The sequence below is a fragment of the Rhamphochromis longiceps genome, linkage group LG19 (genome assembly GCF_057381845.1).
Source record: "Rhamphochromis longiceps isolate RC_006_pf linkage group LG19, R_longiceps_female_GT1.1, whole genome shotgun sequence".
NCBI lineage: Eukaryota > Metazoa > Chordata > Actinopteri > Cichliformes > Cichlidae > Rhamphochromis > Rhamphochromis longiceps.
In genome coordinates, this window is record NC_140575.1 from 31,767,484 (window position 1) to 31,784,235 (window position 16,752).

General features: G+C 38.9%; 2 protein-coding genes across 3 annotated transcripts in view; both read left to right on the forward strand.

Moving 5' to 3' along the window:
* LOC146647155 (latent-transforming growth factor beta-binding protein 2-like) overlaps positions 1-4,791 on the forward strand; it is a 92,760-nt gene extending 87,969 nt beyond the window's left edge. For both annotated transcript variants that reach the window (XM_085392421.1, XM_085392422.1), the window contains exons 40-41: positions 473-622; positions 2,085-4,791. In XM_085392421.1, the coding sequence (XP_085248547.1) occupies positions 473-622; positions 2,085-2,260 (326 nt within the window). In that variant the 3' untranslated portion in view covers positions 2,261-4,791. The remainder of the gene's footprint in view (positions 1-472; positions 623-2,084) is intronic.
* Positions 4,792-7,511: 2,720 nt separating this feature from the next.
* Positions 7,512-16,605, forward strand: pomt2 (protein-O-mannosyltransferase 2). The gene is made up of 21 exons (XM_085391079.1): positions 7,512-8,588; positions 8,664-8,748; positions 8,834-8,938; positions 9,710-9,818; positions 10,039-10,147; positions 10,266-10,425; positions 10,521-10,627; positions 10,711-10,793; positions 12,918-13,027; positions 13,130-13,196; positions 13,321-13,381; positions 13,480-13,558; positions 13,697-13,848; positions 13,935-14,026; positions 14,116-14,192; positions 14,282-14,353; positions 14,426-14,485; positions 14,566-14,671; positions 14,750-14,890; positions 15,158-15,269; positions 15,859-16,605. Exons 1-21 carry the CDS (start codon positions 8,296-8,298, stop codon positions 15,962-15,964), a joined length of 2,286 nt encoding a protein of 761 aa, XP_085247205.1. The 5' UTR covers positions 7,512-8,295; the 3' UTR covers positions 15,965-16,605.
* The last annotated feature ends 147 nt before the right edge of the window (positions 16,606-16,752 follow it).

A 16,752-nucleotide genomic window follows, 5' to 3' on the forward strand; every position in this document is an offset into this window, starting at 1 on the left:
AATTGGTTCTTTGCTAAGTTGTCTCTTAAGTGTAGACACAACACTAGTTCATCCCTCAAGTTTGGTGCTTTTTTAATCTTGAATGATCGATGGATCAGTGTTAAATGGCTTAAACATTGCTGAGAAAATGGTTAAGGACTGGGGTGAAAATGAGTGAAAAAGCAGCCAATGTCCAAAGAAAATCTTTGAAAGACCTTTAAAAGCCTGGAAAACTGTAGCTCAAGTACAAGATAAGTCTGGCTCCTTAGAACTAGGATGTAAAGAAATGACGGGTGGCTCAAAACTTTTGTACAGCAACGTATAAGCCAGAATATTTTATATTAGTTTTGTGAACGAGGATATCAAATGACCCATTAGTGGACTGGATGTCCTAACAGGTCAACTGACATCTAGCATTATAAGAGTTTGAAAATATTTTCTTTAAATAAATGTTGCAACAATATCATGTCTGTCTGTATATTTGTCCAATCAGAACGCTATGAAGGTTTTGAAGGTCTCCGGGCGGAGGAATGTGGAATCCTGAATGGGTGTGAAAACGGTCGCTGCGTTCGAGTGCGAGAGGGCTACACCTGCGACTGCTTAGACGGTTATGAACTTGATCTAGACAAGATGGCCTGTATAGGTGGGTTTTTCCTGCAGCATCTTTAGGGGCCTTCTCAGTAGGCTGCCCACATTTAGATCATGTTTTCCTAATAAAGAATGTTCAGGGGCTTCCTTGGATCAATAGGAGAATCAGTCACTTCATATAACATCATATCTCATTTAAAAATATGGTGCTGAATCTTGAAAACAAACCACAGTGAACTCTGCTTTCATGTTTCAAACTTCTGGAGCCAGTAGGTTAACTCTTCATGCAGTAAATCTTTGCCCTCAAGGAGAAGCTTTAAATTTAACAACCTTGCATTAACTTGTGTTTTATGGGAAACTAATGAAAGCCGTGTACTCCACAAAACCATCGTGTGTTACCCTTTGGTTTGACATTCCCTGGTTGTACACTGCCAAGAGCAAGGAGGCCTTGAATCTTAGCCACTTGTGTGTTACATGAGATATTTTTTATAAATGTACTTTGTTTGTTTTGTAAGAAAACAGAGTCTGTCTTTTAGTAATGAAATTCTATGATTGCAAGATTGTGTCCGCTACAGGCTTATCGACTTCAAGGTTAGCCAGTTTTCCCAAGAAAAGTCATTGAAAACCGTGGAAACATGTGGGAGCTATGCAACTCATGCCCTGCCTCCTTTTATAAATCTCACCGCTAGTGTTTCCCCAGCAGAACATGACATAAACACAAAGAGGGTCATTTGAGATTGACTGCTATGAAATGACAATCAGACCTCCCATGCTGGAAAAGAGAAAGAACAACCTGTTGAAGGCCAAAAGGAAACACAATCCAGTGGATTGTTAATTTTACCATCATTCTTAGAAGTCCGGCTCTCAAGATGGCTGGGAAATCGAGTGCAGATCCTGTCCAGCTGACACGCAACATGACGGCATGTTTGATTAAAGATATATGAGATTCTATGCAACACGTTTATCGTGTTGAGGGAAAGTAACTCCAACAGCAAACCTTTGTGAAAGTAATTAAAACACTTGTGTTGGTCACTTGTTGAGCAGCTACGGCTGAGGAGATAGGATGAGCTGTCCACTTATCAGAAGGTTGGTGGTTTGATCCCCACCTCCTCCAGTCCACATATCGAGTGTCCTTGGCAGGAAGCTGAACCCCAAATTACCCCTGATGCATTCACTGATTTGTGTACTGTATGATGTGAGTCGAACAATACTTCAAGAGAAAGGCAAGCACCTAATCCTCACATTTGAGAACTATTAGCTGTTTGATTTATTTTCTTGAAAAACAAGTAATTATCAAAAGTATTTTCATGTGTTTAAATCATAGTTTCTGATGTGATCATTTATCACGATGAAAAGTTAGAACAGAACTCAAATTTGTTGGAGTTTAACATGGAAAGGACGGGAAAGGGAAGAATTATAATTTTGAGGTGACCCCTCAGCAGCAGATGTGTCATAGGCAGCTTTTCCTTCTGGGATTCTCCCTGCTGACTAACTCATGCTGTGTCCTTTCTCCTCAGACATAAACGAGTGTGAGGACATCAGCGACAAAGTGCCTTTGTGTCAGAACGGGGAGTGCACAAACACAGAGGGATCGTACAAATGCACCTGCTTGCCGGGCTTCGTGGCCTCCGCCAATCCACACAAATGCATCCCGGCGATCCCAGAGTCTAGGCTTAGGGAGGCAGGAAACTGAGTATGTTGGAGTGCCGGCTTCTCTGCCCATTTTCCCCCAGGGCTTGACTCTAAACCTCCAACAGTAATGCTGAAACGTCCAGTCTCGTTTCCCTACATACCACACGCACACATACTGACACATGTACATATAGAAAACACACACTTGCATTCAGCACAGGATGCATTATATCCCCCTCACACACATTCAAGAGGACCAGGAATTGTGCAGTGAATGTATTACATGGGATTTAGCATTCTCCAAATATCCATTTGCCTTAAAGGGATTTTGTGGACTTTTTTTATTCAGTAAGCCCAGGCAATTTGATATGCAGATATATATATTTCCACTTTATTTTCTCTATCACCTTCTCTTTTTGTGTGTTATTTATTTCATTTACATGACGGGCCTCTGCTAACTAAGAAAGCAAAATATTTCAGATGGCGTACTTGATTCGTCTCGTTTTACTTGTCTCGGTAATTGATGTCAGAGACAGTGTGGGGAAATAATAAATGTATTTTGTAAAAGAAGGAATGTCATCAGAAATCAGCCATACTGTATATCGGGATGCTCATCACTGTCAAACCTCTCATCAATTTCTCAGTCTCAGTTACATTGGACTAAACAGAAATTCAACACGGAACTTTTCCCACAGCTGTCTTCCTTTAAGATGACCTACAAGCTGCCGTTGAAGAAGCTCTGGACTGAGAACTGGGAGGTCAAAGCAGCGAAGCTTCCATAATACCAGCTTCACCCTTTATGTGGGCATGGAGAGACTGTAGATGTATAAGATGATCTGTGTGACACATGGAAAGCATTGTGATGTACTCTCACTGACCAGATCATTAGGTGTACCTTGCTAGTACTGGTTTGGGCCCCCTTTTGCCTTCAGAACTGCCTTAATTATTTGTGGCATAGATTTAACAAGGTCCTGGAAACATTCAGCAGAGATTTTGGTCAGTTTAAGTGCAGTGATCTCATTTTCATGTTGAAGAAACCAGTTTGAGATGATTAGAACTTTGTGACACAGAGTATTTTCCTGCTGGATGCAGCCATCTGAAGATACACAGTGGTCATAAAGGGATGGACATGATCAGCAACAATACTTTGGTGGACTTATTTGGTACTAATGAGCCCAGGTGGGATCTCTGCTTATGCTCCTGAGACCCAGCTTGTTCATTTATGTCCTCTGTAGTGGACAAACAAATCACAAAAAAAGTTCAACTAAAAGATTTTTTTTCTCTCAGTTCTCAGGAGTAGAAATGTGCCAAGAAAATATCCCTCACACCATTACACCACCACCACCAGAACCAATGATCCATGCTTTCATGTTGATTATTCCAAATTCTGACCCAGCCATCTAAATGTCATGGCAGAAACGGAGACTCATCAGACCAGGCAGCGTTTTTCCAATCTTTGTTTGTCCAATTTTGGTGAACCTGACAGGCCTAGCGCCCAGTCTGGTCGTTTGCTGCCGTAGCCAATCTGATTCAAAGTTTAACATGTACATAGACCCTTCTTCTAAAACCTACAGATGGTCATGTGGGAAAAATCTCAGCAGCATCTGATGCGTACTTTGATCTTCATCAACTCGTTATGACCAGGTCTATTTACTAAATTGTAGAGTCGCTGCCATGTAATTGGCCGATTAGCAAGTTCCATTAAGGAGCAGATAAACAGTTGTACCTAATGAAATGGACAGTGAGCGTATAGAACCTGTCTTCTTATGTTTGACTCCATTTTCATGCGATATCAGCAGCAATGTAGGAAAACAGTACCTTTCTTATTAACAGTATTAAGCTTGTTTTACAGTAGACGATCACAGCGTTGATTCTCTTTGTTGGCTTTGAAAGTGTGCGAGGGCAAATTTGTTTCATGCAACCACATCAAACAGGCAAAAGGATTTCTTTTTCCACACATAACATATTTGGTTTCGAATCTCACATCCAGACACTTCCCATGTCTGCATCTCTGAACACATGTAAAGACAAAGGCTTCATTTGTTGGAGAGGTTTGGTATATTTTGTACAGATCTAGTACTATGTATTATTTTTGTTATATATTCTCTCATTGCATTATAGCACAACAAATATTTTGTTCAACATAAAACATAAAATGTAAGAAATATCTGTCATTATAGCTTTTTGTAGATTTATATGTCTGTAAAAATGTTTTTTAAAGCATTTCTTTTTATGTATGAGGAGAGTGGCTGACACTGTACCAGAGGAACTGTGTGAATACCCTGCCCTGTGGAGCAGACAATGAATTATATTTTTTGGAAGTGGCAGCACTGTTCTAATTACAGACATTCTGACTCCTCCATTGCAAAGACGATGCTTTTGGAAGGCGAGCACCCACTTCTGCACATCACAACTTTACAGCTAAATATTAGTCGTTGTGAGCTTTAGTCTCTGGTGGATCCTTATGTCATGAATGTATCATAGACAGTATCAGCTTTCTGGTTTCTGAGTAACCACACGTGCCTTGTAGTCTTGTATTTTCAGGATGAAATTGCAGCAACACAGAAACATTAAAGTCTAATTCAGAGTCTGGAGGATGACTACATTTTGCCATTAACCTGCTTCCCCAGCCTATAAACCTACAGTTGTATAAATATTTTGTGTTGTTTTCTACATCCACTATTCTCTTCTGGTTAAATCATCACCTGAACCATAACTTTAAGAATTAAAAGAACTAAAAGAATATTTAAAATCTTTCAAAACCACAAATAACCTGAGATAAATGTAAAGCTGTGGTCAGTGGAAACATCATGCTCATTCATTTTGTTTACCTCTTGACTGTAATCACTATCAGTCATCAAAATAAAACATAAAAAAAGATCTACACGTTTGATAATTTACTTTGACAAATAGCACCCAACACACATTGCATTCATCATGTGTATACGCGCAGAGTAATTTGGGGAGTTTACTGGGATAAAACAAGAACAGTAAGTTTGTTTTAGTATGCAATATACAAATGATGATCATTAAAGTCATTAGGGCTTATTGCTACACAAAGCTGTGAGGTTCCCAAACAGTGTGGTTAAAGTATCTACACCAATCATGGGCATATTATTTTGTAATCATGATATGTTTGGTGGTAATTGTTGGAACAATTTCAATCAATAAATAAAAACTAATAACTTATTTTATATTTTTAAAATAGAGTTTAATTGTACTATAAGCTTTCAAATCATTCTGAAGTAAAAGTATTGATGCAGAAACACATCTTGTCGTTAAACACGTGTAGGATTTCTTTCTTTTCTTTTTCACAAATGTCAGTGTTTTCCCCTCTGAAATAAATTAAGCCTTATTAGGAACTACTGATGTTACTGAATTATTATTAAAGTAAATTTGTTTGAGAAGCCATATAAATTGAAGCAGAGTTATTTTGATTTTTTTATTACTTCTGCTAAGGAGGTTACGTTTTTGGTAGCATTTGCGTGCACGCCATTCTTTCTGTCTGTAAACACATTAGCTCAAAAAGGCTTGAGAAACTTTGCAGGGGTGTAGAATGATGTGATGTTTAAAATCCATTAAAATCTGGCTTACACCCACCAAGGTCTTCAGGGTCAGCTCAATGATTTATTGGTCAAAAATGGACAAAAAGCCTTATGACTTCGATAAATACTGTGATGACTATGATTCTGTCACGACCGCGGGTGGCAGACGTGTGGAATAGGAGATAGGACCCAAAATGCGGCAGCTCTGGTGCAGATGAGTATTTATTAAACAAAAGAAAATACAAACAGCAATGGTGAAACAGGAAAACCTAAACTGGGTAAAACTAACAAAACAAACCAGAAACGAAGATGCAGGGAGGTCCGGGGAAATACACGTAGGGAGACCGAGGGGAAACAACACAGACGAAATAGCAACTACTATGACAGAAGACACAACTTAAAAACACTCAGAGAACACAGGGAGATTACACACAGGTGGGGAACACAGCTGGGAGTGATTAACGTGACGAGACCAGGGAGGCAAACTGAAAACACTCACATAAGACGCAGACCTTCACAATAAAACAGGAAACACATACACGCAATGACATAACACACCAACTTAACACAGACTGGGGGACACAGAACATAGGAACATGAACCATGAAACAGAAGAGTACAAACACCCAAGGTAACCAAAACCACAGAATACTAATAAACTAAACATAAACACGGAGTCGCAGACCATGACAGATTCTTACACGTATGTTGTGTCCTGTCAACATATAGAAAGCAACATAAAACAATAAAAATTATCTTGTCACATTTGACCTCTGACCTCAGCTTCAGGGTCAAAAGATTGATCTGAAGGCCAAAGTTTTATATAAAGAATGATATATACGTATATTACAGTAATAAGTTATAACAATATGAATACATGTTCCTGAATGAGTATTACTATTTTCTGGAAAACAAAAAAAACCCTCTAGATTTTTATTACTAAACATTTAATCGAATTTTATTAAGTAATCAATTGAATCCTACCCATATATAGCTATAGCCACGTAAATAAAAAATAATAAAAAATAATTGTACTCAAAACATAACAAAAGCCTACAATTTGCACCTGTTTCTACTGCACTACAAATTTCTTAAACTACGTTTAAAAATACAAAATAAAGCTAAATAAAGATAATACTTTTCCTTTTGTTTTGACAACTATTTGTTAGGATGATCTATGACAAAATAACATTTTATTTAAATTAATACACTTGTTTTAAATGCAGGGGTTGACAGATATGAACACACACAAACATGCTGACCGTTTTTCTTCAAACTGTGGTAAATTAAAAGCTTAAAATGTCAAAGAAAAATGATTCAACATTGCAGCGCAAGACTGATCAGTGATGGACCAAATCCAGTTCCTAAAAAATGTGTATCCACTAGGCTAACGAGTGTGGGGTCAGCAAGTGCATACTGTGTTAACAAAATCTACCGTGAGATGTTCTCTTATTAATTAAACGTACTTATTATACTATATTTCCCTCTAGTGGGCTTACTTCTGAACTACACCAACGTATTCACGCCTTTCCACATTGGCCAAATTTTAAATGCGTTTATTCGCAGTCTAAAAAGCGGCTCCCTGATCTGGTGAGTATACCATGAGTGTATTAAGGAAAACGGAAATGTACAAACACAATATTAAACAATATTAACAAACAATATTTTAGAAAAATCTCAAAGAAAAATTTCTAACATGCCAACATGACCCTTTCAGGGATCCGTAGGTATCCCTACGGCATCCCAGAAGGATTTTGGGAGGAACTTACGTTTGAACAAGTGGTTAAAAAGTTAAGTCGTGGTGAAGGGAAAGTGGTGGTTTTTCGTTTTTTGAGAAGTACTGGTCTCATCATGAGGATCTGAGGGTTCAGGAGTGACGGACGGTTAACAGCCAGGAGATGGCAGTAATGCAACAGTTTTGGATGCAAGCTGCCGTTAAACTTGACTGAAGAAGAAGAAGAAGAAGAAGAAGAAGGATTTTGGGAAATTTAGTTTATTCTTTCATCATCCATCGTCCACATAAATACGTGGATGTATTACACAGAAATACATCTCCTAGAAGCCAGCGTGTCTCAAACGTGTTTCATTGACTCGAGCTACAACCTCCCGTAAGGTGCCGGGCTCCTCCTAATGTAAAACCACTGATTAATTAAGCAGTAATTGTAGACTGTTAGCTCCTAGCTAATATCGTTCTAAATGTCGCCATTGGACCAGCGGCGTACTTAGCTAGAAAGTTAGAGAGGGGGGTTATTGAAGAAATTTGTCATTAAGTTGGGGGCAGTGTAACTGATATCATGTGTTGTAATTTGTTGAGTAGAGTAGGTGTGACGTTCACTGTCTGTATCGCCTGTTTTGACACACAGCTTTGAGAAGTGCTGCTAGCTGTTCAAACGTTTCTTCCTATTTATATCCGTGCTGAGTCTAGCTCCTCGCCCCCTGACAGCGCAGTTAGGTATCACCACATATCATATGGTTAGGTAGTATCACCCAAATACTGATTTACCTGGTGGGAAAGGGATCTAGTCGTTTGTATTACAGGATTATTTTCCTAATGGCAAAAGCAGAATGCACTCCAAAGTGGAACACCTTAGCACTACGGAACAGGAAAACATGCCCCACACCAGAAAAGAGCTTTCAGACCACATTCACTCCTGTGTCCAAGGACAAGAACAGTCAAACTGCTGGACACTTAGCAGGAGGTGACACACAGTCCTCAAACGGACCATCTGGTCAGTTTTTGGCTCGAGAAAGCATTGAGTCTCCAAGCAAAGTGCTGCTAATGCTGGTGGCAGGGCTGTCTTTTTCTACACGCCTCTACATGATAACTGAGCCCCCTCATGTGTGGTGAGTGACATTTACTCCATGAAGCAATGCTTACTTTGAGTCTTGTTTACAAGATGAGTGATTTGGGTCTTTCAGCTGGGATGAGACTCACTTTGGAAAAATGGGGAGCTACTACATCAACAGGACCTTCTTCTTTGATGTCCACCCTCCTCTTGGGAAGGTGAGATGGCAGAGTATGTCTTTGGTCTGTCTTCATGCAAGGCTCTTCAGTCCCGTACCTGTTGACCTTTGACACTCTGTTGCAGATGCTGATAGGGCTGGCTGGTTACATGAGTGGCTACGATGGCACCTTTCCTTTCATAAAGCCAGGAGATAAATATGAAAACCAAAACTACTGGGGGATGAGAGGGGTATGCTGCTTGTCACACTTGGAAAACTGCTTTTTGGGTCAAAACATGAATTGACCAAATATAAGAATTCCCTGTCTGACACTCTCTGATTTCCCTGATTAAAAAATCCTGGTTTATGATATGATTCTTAACAGTAAATCTGCTAAATTAAATTTTTATTGAATTGAATTGAAATTAGTTTGCATGTTAATACAAAAAAAGACTTTTTGTGCTGATCCCAGGGGCCTTTTCTGAAGTGCATTTTCTGCGTAATCACCAGTTAACCTAACCCCACAAACTGTATCTTTCTGGATTGTGGGAGGAAGCCAAAGTACCTGGAAAACATGCAAACTCCACTCAGAAAGGTCCCAGTAGGATGGTCGATTTGAACCCAACGTTCTTTCTGTGAGGTATTGCTAACCACCATACTAAATGTATGCTCTTTTTCATAAAGTCTGTCAATTTCACAAGTATTGAAATGTACCCTCTGGGGCTGTGCTTATAAAGAAAAATGTAAATATTTAAAAAATTAGTTTGGGGAAAATGTATAATGCCCCTAACTTCATCACAAAATATGTATATTTTATATGCAAACTTAAAATATTAGAAAGCTCAAAATTGGTAGTTTCTTTATGAAGAAATGTCTCAGAGATTGTCAGACTGGAAGCATGTATGCAGTCGACATGGAATTTCCTAATTGATTGCCGATACAGTTTTAATAGACAAATGTAAGAAATACCTAAGAAATGAATTCAAGGTGCTGATTTGTTTGTTCTTCCTCCTTTCCTGCAGTTTTGCGCCACGCTGGGCTCCTTCCTCCCCATCTTTGCCTACCTTATAGTGCTGGAGCTGTCTAACTCCTGCACCGCTGCTATCATCGCTGCTACCTTGCTCATATTTGGTAAATCATCATTTAATTGTCTTATGATGAAAGTTGCTATGGATTTCTTACACATACGAACAGTATGTAAGCAGTGAAGAAATGACTACACTATGACTCTGACTCAGAGTGACTTAAAAATGATTTTCCATCCTGGTCATCGTCTTCCTTTTCAGCTGATACCTCCTTTGATTACTGTGTATGTTGAGGTGAATCAATATGTTCAACACCTTTCTGACAGACACTGGCTGCATCACCATCTCCCAGTACATCCTGTTAGACCCTATACTCATGTTTTTCATCATGGCAGCAGTGCTGAGTATGGTGAAATTCAACCAGCAGAGATATAGGTAGGACACCAATAGAATCTGTTTGTCAAAGGTGAAAGGTTCACTATGGCCTGTTAATAATATTAACTACTTTCCTTCTTCCCTACTGAATCTTTTCTTTTCTTTCTTCTTTTTCCAGGTCCTTCAGTGCCTCCTGGTGGCTTTGGTTGGTACTTACTGGTATAAACCTTGCTGGGGCTTTGGGGGTAAAGTTTGTGGGTCTGTTTGTCATCATCCTGGTGGGACTGAACACAATCTGGGACCTATGGAGACTTCTGGGAGATATGAGTCTCTCGCTGGTAAACAGCAGGATATTACTAAGCTTACTGGTGCCGATATCGTCAGTGGTTATTGGAGGTTTGACCGCCCTTTTCCTCATGTTTCCTGGCACCAGGTGGACATTGCAAAGCACTTTCTTGCTCGGGCTTTTGCACTCATCCTGCTTCCCGTCATCCTCTATGTTACAATATTTGCTGTCCACTTTGTTGTGCTGAACAAAAGGTGAGAATGGGTGTTTAATAAGTACACATATGTTGACATTCACCGTATTATGTGAGTAATCATTATGTTTTTTTTCTTGCCAGTGGACCAGGAGATGGTTTCTTCAGTTCGGCCTTTCAGTCTCGTCTAATTGGGAACAACCTACACAATGCATCTATGCCTGAGTGTGAGTTGCAAACAGAGCTCTAAATAAAACCAAATGTCACTGCAGCTGTGTTTACTTAAACGCTACTCAGAAAGTGGAAAAAGAGGTCAAAGAGAAACGTAGACATTCCTCTAATATGATAGCCAGATGGGCTGAAAGGTTTGCTTACATTTTACTGTCCTGGGAAAGTTTTATAAGGATTTCACTATCAAGGGTTTAATCCCTTAAGCGGTTGGTGCAAGGACCACTTGTTACTTTTCAAAACATTTCAATAGACACTCTGAATAAATGTAATTATTTTACTTGTTTCCATGATGTAACACCTTGACATCAACTGTTGCTGATAAATGGGAAATCTATCGTTAATTCAGCAATTGTTAATAGTTATTTACCGTAAATGTCAAATGATATATTGATTACTAATCATTATTTACTAATTGTTTGATCATTTGTTTGTAGAACGCAGTCCGAGTCTTTATTACAAAGTCGAAGCCGTTGCAATACTACATTGCATCACACAAATTTATGTTTGTGATATTTGCGGTGGCATAAATCACAGAAGACTTGGAGACAGCAATTTGGGTTCTGTTTCGCTCACTGATAAGTTCTGTTTTCATTTTGTGCTTTCCTCTAACTGTATGGTTTGGTTTCGGGAAAGGCTGTGGGAAGACAGATCGGTCTCATTCTCAGGATCAGTGCAAAAGCAAACCTAACAGCTTTGACTAAATGCATTTCTTAAGGACATGACTTTTAGATGCTGTTGATCTCCTACAGTTAGTTTTTAGACCTGGCATTTCTTCTTTTGTCCTCCACTTGTCCAGTTTCCTCAATTATTTTTACGGCACACTTCACATGATGTATGCCAGGTTTTCCACTTTTACTTTGGGAATCACCTTGGTGCAATAATTTTGTGCCTGTCAAACTGTGTTATCTTTGCTAAATAAATGGAAACAAATGGCATGTTATTGTACCAGAGTTCTACTAACAGTGTGCCTAAAGAAACAATTTAAAATTGATTCTTAAGTGGCTTAACAGACAAAAAATATTGCTGTGATCAGAGACGAGGACTGGACTGAAACTGAGTGAAAAAGCAGCCGATGTCCAAAGAAAGACTTTTAGAAGAGCACTTTTAAAATAAGGAACTGCATTGCAACAAAGTCTTGCTCCTTCGAAGCAAAATATAAAGAAATATGTTCTGTAAGATTACAGATTGGGGCGACCGTGGCTCAGGGGGTTGGGAATCGCATCTGTAACCGGAAGGTTGCCGGTTCGATCCCTGGGCTCTCTGTCCTGGCCGTTGTGTCCTTGGGCAAGACACTTTACCCTACTTGCCTACTGGTGTTGGCCAGAGGGGCCAATGGCGCGATATGGCAGCCTCGCTTCTGTCAGTCTGCCCCAGGGCAGCTGTGGCTACAACTGTAGCTGCCTCCACCAGTGTGTGGATGTGAGAGTGAATGAATAGTGGTATCGTAAAGCGCTTTGGGTGCCTTGAAAAGCGCTATATACATCCAATCCATTATTATTATTATAATATAAATATTATTAAATGCAAATTAATTGTTTAACAGTAAAATAATTGGACTTTATTAAGTCTCTTAGTGTTGGGGGAAAACTCTGCAAAAGACCCAGGAGAAATAAAGACACAATGAGACAAAGTTACTTTCTTTATCAAACGTGTACACGGGTGAGCTGCGAAGAACAACTCACACCATGCACAGTGGCTTGGTAATTTTTATAGGCACAGAGCACAGAGACAGTGAGAACAGGATAACAAATAATAAACAGATAAAATAAAACAACTCCATATATGGTGCTAGTCTCGTCAGCAGAGAGCTAGGGAAGATAAAACAATCTAAAACAATATGTCCCAGAAACAAGATGTGTTTGCTGGGAAAGTCTAAAAAGATAATTCTAAACTAATCTAACCATAGGCAGAGGGCAGACAAAAGGCATCTTTGTACATTTAAAAGAAGGTAAAGAAACATAGAATCATTTTTCCTGTAACACTTAGCTATTTAAATTTTTTTTGATTGTGTGCATTATGTGGTTATGTGAGACATAACAAAAAAAAGTTTAATTTAATTTATTAATTTACATTTTCTGACGATGGTAGTGATCCTATGATTTGTTGATTTTCTCATGCAGACCTGGCATTTGGCTCTACCGTTACGATAAAAAACCTCCGTATTGCTGGAGGTTATTTGCACTCTCATTGGCACTTATACCCAGAAGGAGTTGGCGCAAGGCAGCAGCAGGTCAGGCTACTTGTTGAAAACTGAAATATTTTATATATTTATATTTGTAGTTTCTTTGTTTTTTTAACTTTAAATGTTTTCTTATAATTTCTTTGCTTACAGGTGACAGCCTACCTCCATAAGGACTACAACAACTTGTGGGTGGTTCACAGACAACAAGATAATAATTGTGAGGAACTGACGTTGATATATTTAACAATGTTGCCAAATACAATGTTAAAATCCAGCTGGGATAAAGAGTTGTTGTTTTATTGTTCATATCTATTGTTTTGGGGTTTTGTTTTTTTAATAAGCTCAATCTGGCAACCCTGATCTTGTTCGCCATGGTGATATCGTTCGACTGGAGCATAAAGAGTAAGTATTATGAGTGACAAGAAAAATGCACATTTTATTTAAAGTGATTCAGTCTCAGTTCTATCCCAAATCTCTTTGTGTGTGTGTTTTTCTTTCAGGACAACTCGTAACCTTCACAGTCACCTCCATGAGGCGCCTCTGACCAAGAAGCACTTCCAGGTTACAGGTTATGGCATTGTAAGGAAGGCTTTAACATAACATCTGCACTAAAAATACAGATTCAGTTGGACTCGACAGATTTATTGCCTATTCTGTTTTGGGGTTTTATGGGTGTTCTGTACCCCAACACTAAAATTATTTTTGGTCTGTTCTTAGAATGGCACAGGGGACGCCAATGACCTGTGGCAGGTGGAGGTGTGCGGAGGTCGGAAGGGTGACCCAGTAAAGGTGCTGCGCAGCAAAGTTCGCTTTCTACATCGAGCTACCGGCTGTGTGCTTTACTCCTCTGGCAAAACTCTTCCAAAGTGGTAAAACGAGCATACTTTTAAATTTGAGATGACTTTGTACACAACCGATTTGTACACAACGCACTACAAGTGTTGTTTCTGTTTAGGGGCTGGGAACAAATAGAGGTGACCTGTAGTCCCTACTTGAAGGAGACCCCAAGCTCTCAGTGGAACATTGAGGACCATATTAATCCAAAATGTATGATTAATTCATTCATTCCTATTTTGTGTTTGCACTTCTTGATGTCAGACAGCAGCTAACATGTTGTGTATTGTGTGTTCTGGCAGTACCCAACATTAGTCTGTCTGTGCTGAAGCCCAATTTTCTGGAAATCTTACTGGAGTCCCATATTGTTATGTTTAGAGTAAGTAATAATAAGACAATAAATAAGCTCATCTGCTTTAAAAGAAAGTGCATCTTCATTTCTTTTCATTTTATTTTATTGTCTTTTAGGGAAATAGTGGCTTAAAACCCAAAGACAATGAGATGAATTCCAAACCTTGGCACTGGCCAATCAACTACCAGGTGCTTTAAATATAAATAAATAAAATTATTTTTTTAATATCTTTTAACTTCATGTAATTTCTTTCCGTGAAGGGCTTGAGGTTTTCAGGAGTAAATGCGACAGAGTACCGCGTTTACCTGCTGGGGAACCCTGTAAGTTTGTTTTTAAGTTTTATGCTTACAATCTCATTTAACCAGCAGATCAGTGTCCTCATGGTGAAAATGGTTTTCAGGTGGTGTGGTGGATAAATCTGGCCAGTTTGGGGTTGTATCTCACCATGGTGGCGGTGGCTTCCATAGCCACCCAAAGAGGTTTTTCATTGGGCCAACAAAGAATAGGTATGGTAAATAATGGTGCCTTAACAGTATGTGTTTGCATCGTGACTTTAAGTAAAGCGTTATTGTCCTGTGATTCAGAGCATTCTCTTGTGCTTGTGAGAGGAGGTGGACTGCTGATGCTCGGTTGGCTCCTGCATTATGCACCTTTTTTTACCATGGGTCGTATCCTCTACTTTCACCACTACTTCCCTGCAATGCTCTTCAGCAGCATGTTAACAGGTACCAAACTGTGCTGGATTTCTGTATTCCAACTATAACGTGTAGAGGGGAGTGCAGGGGTACAGAAGTGAAGTAGAAGCCACACATAAGAACCTTTTTTCAGCAGGTTTGGTGGGTGAAAGTGTCGCCAATACTTCACTTACAGCTTACTTCACTTAATGGCTTGCATTAGAGTCGACAGTGTTTAGGACACAGTTATCTCAGTTTTGCATACTTGACAGACAGTTTTTGCAATTTTGGTTAAATAATTGTATTTTTTTCCTCCAGGACTGACGTTAGACATCCTTTTCAGAAGTGCTGACCTTCTACTCCACCCACCTTATTCCTATTGGTTCCAGCGAGCTGGGCAGCTGCTGCTTCTGTTTAGTATTCTTTACAGGTGAGCTGAGTACTATGAAGAATCAGCTTGTTCTTAACACTGTCAGAAACAGCCTATCATTACTGTGAGGTATCTGCTACATAATGTAGTTCCTTATGATAGTCCAACTATTGTTTTATACTTTGATTGATGCTCTTGATGGTCCTAATGGTTTAATTAGCCATGAAGTTCTTGTAGCAGACTCTGTTTGCTGTGGATGAAAAGATTATGAATTATTAAAGGATTGTTATTGTTTTGTTGAGAGTTAATGACAAGATTAATACCTACAGCCCATCATGATTGATAAATCATTTAAGTTAAAGGAAGCAGGTGCTCTTAATATGCTATATATTGTCATGTATATCATGTAGATTTAATACAGTTTTCAAGTTTGGATGGACTATCATACAGATATTCTAATAGGATTACAACCTTCTCATCTGGCTCTCAGAAAGAAGCTTCTCTGCTAATTCTTACTAAATATTAAAAGAATAATTACACTGAACTTCTTGCTGCTGTGACTTTAGATCTCATAGCCCATTTTAGCACAAGAATGGAAGTATTTCATCTACTTAGTGTAACTGACTTTGATCCATTCACTGTCTGTCAGTTTCTACCTGTTTCATCCGCTGTCCTATGGCATGACGGGTCCACTAGCACACGAGCCGGGCAGCGCCATGGCTGATCTGAAGTGGATGGACTCCTGGGAGTTCTAGTCTGCTTTGCAGGAAGATGACACTAATGATGTGACTTGCACCTGTTCTGAGTATAAGGGACTTAAAACTGACAGAGTAGTGTTTGCACAAAGAAGTGATTCTTAAAAGGTACTGACTGAAATTCTACGTGTCTTAGTATTTGTGTCACAGCATTTGCACCTGACGTTGTCTATCATGCATGAAGAATGCTTGTTAAGGCAGACCTAACTCAATGCAATGTGAAAGCCCGATTGTGGTGTAAGTGGGAATCTTAACTTTGTCTCTGAGAGGCCTTAACTAACATCACAACTTCTGTTCCTAGATTTAACGTGTACTGTAATTAAAAACAATAAGCTAAAGTGCCTGAAAGGAAAAAGTTTTTAAAAAGTAAGTTTTAAAGGTTTAAATGCTACATCTCCCTGATTTTCGTTTTTAAATTTTGTACAGTTAGAAACTATTAGACTGTATTTTGATTAGGGATTTTCTGATTTTACTCATTACTTAGTATTTTGGTACTGTATTTAGCCATTAGTGCTGTGTGTTACACACTATTTTTATACTATGTAAGACTATTACCGACTCTGTTTACATTTTAATGTGATCAATAAACAGTGATACTGCATTCTGTATCTATACATGTAAAGTTTTCTACATTTTTGAAGTTGAAGGAAACCTTTAAATTGTTTTTATGTTCTGTACAATAACATGAAGCATGTCTTTACTAGACATGGTATTTTCAGTGTTGATAATTAAAATATGATTGACTACTTGAGATATCCCCAAAAGCTCAGAAATGTTTAGAAATCTGA

Coding starts and splice junctions, on each gene's coding strand:
- pomt2 (XM_085391079.1), top strand. CDS start 8,296: ATGGCAAAAGCAGAATGCACTCCAAAGTGGAACACCTTAGCACTACGG. Junction 13,028..13,129: donor TTGGCGCAAGGCAGCAGCAG/GTCAGGCTACTT, acceptor CTTTGCTTACAG/GTGACAGCCTACCTCCATAA. Junction 14,486..14,565: donor TTTACCTGCTGGGGAACCCT/GTAAGTTTGTTT, acceptor AATGGTTTTCAG/GTGGTGTGGTGGATAAATCT.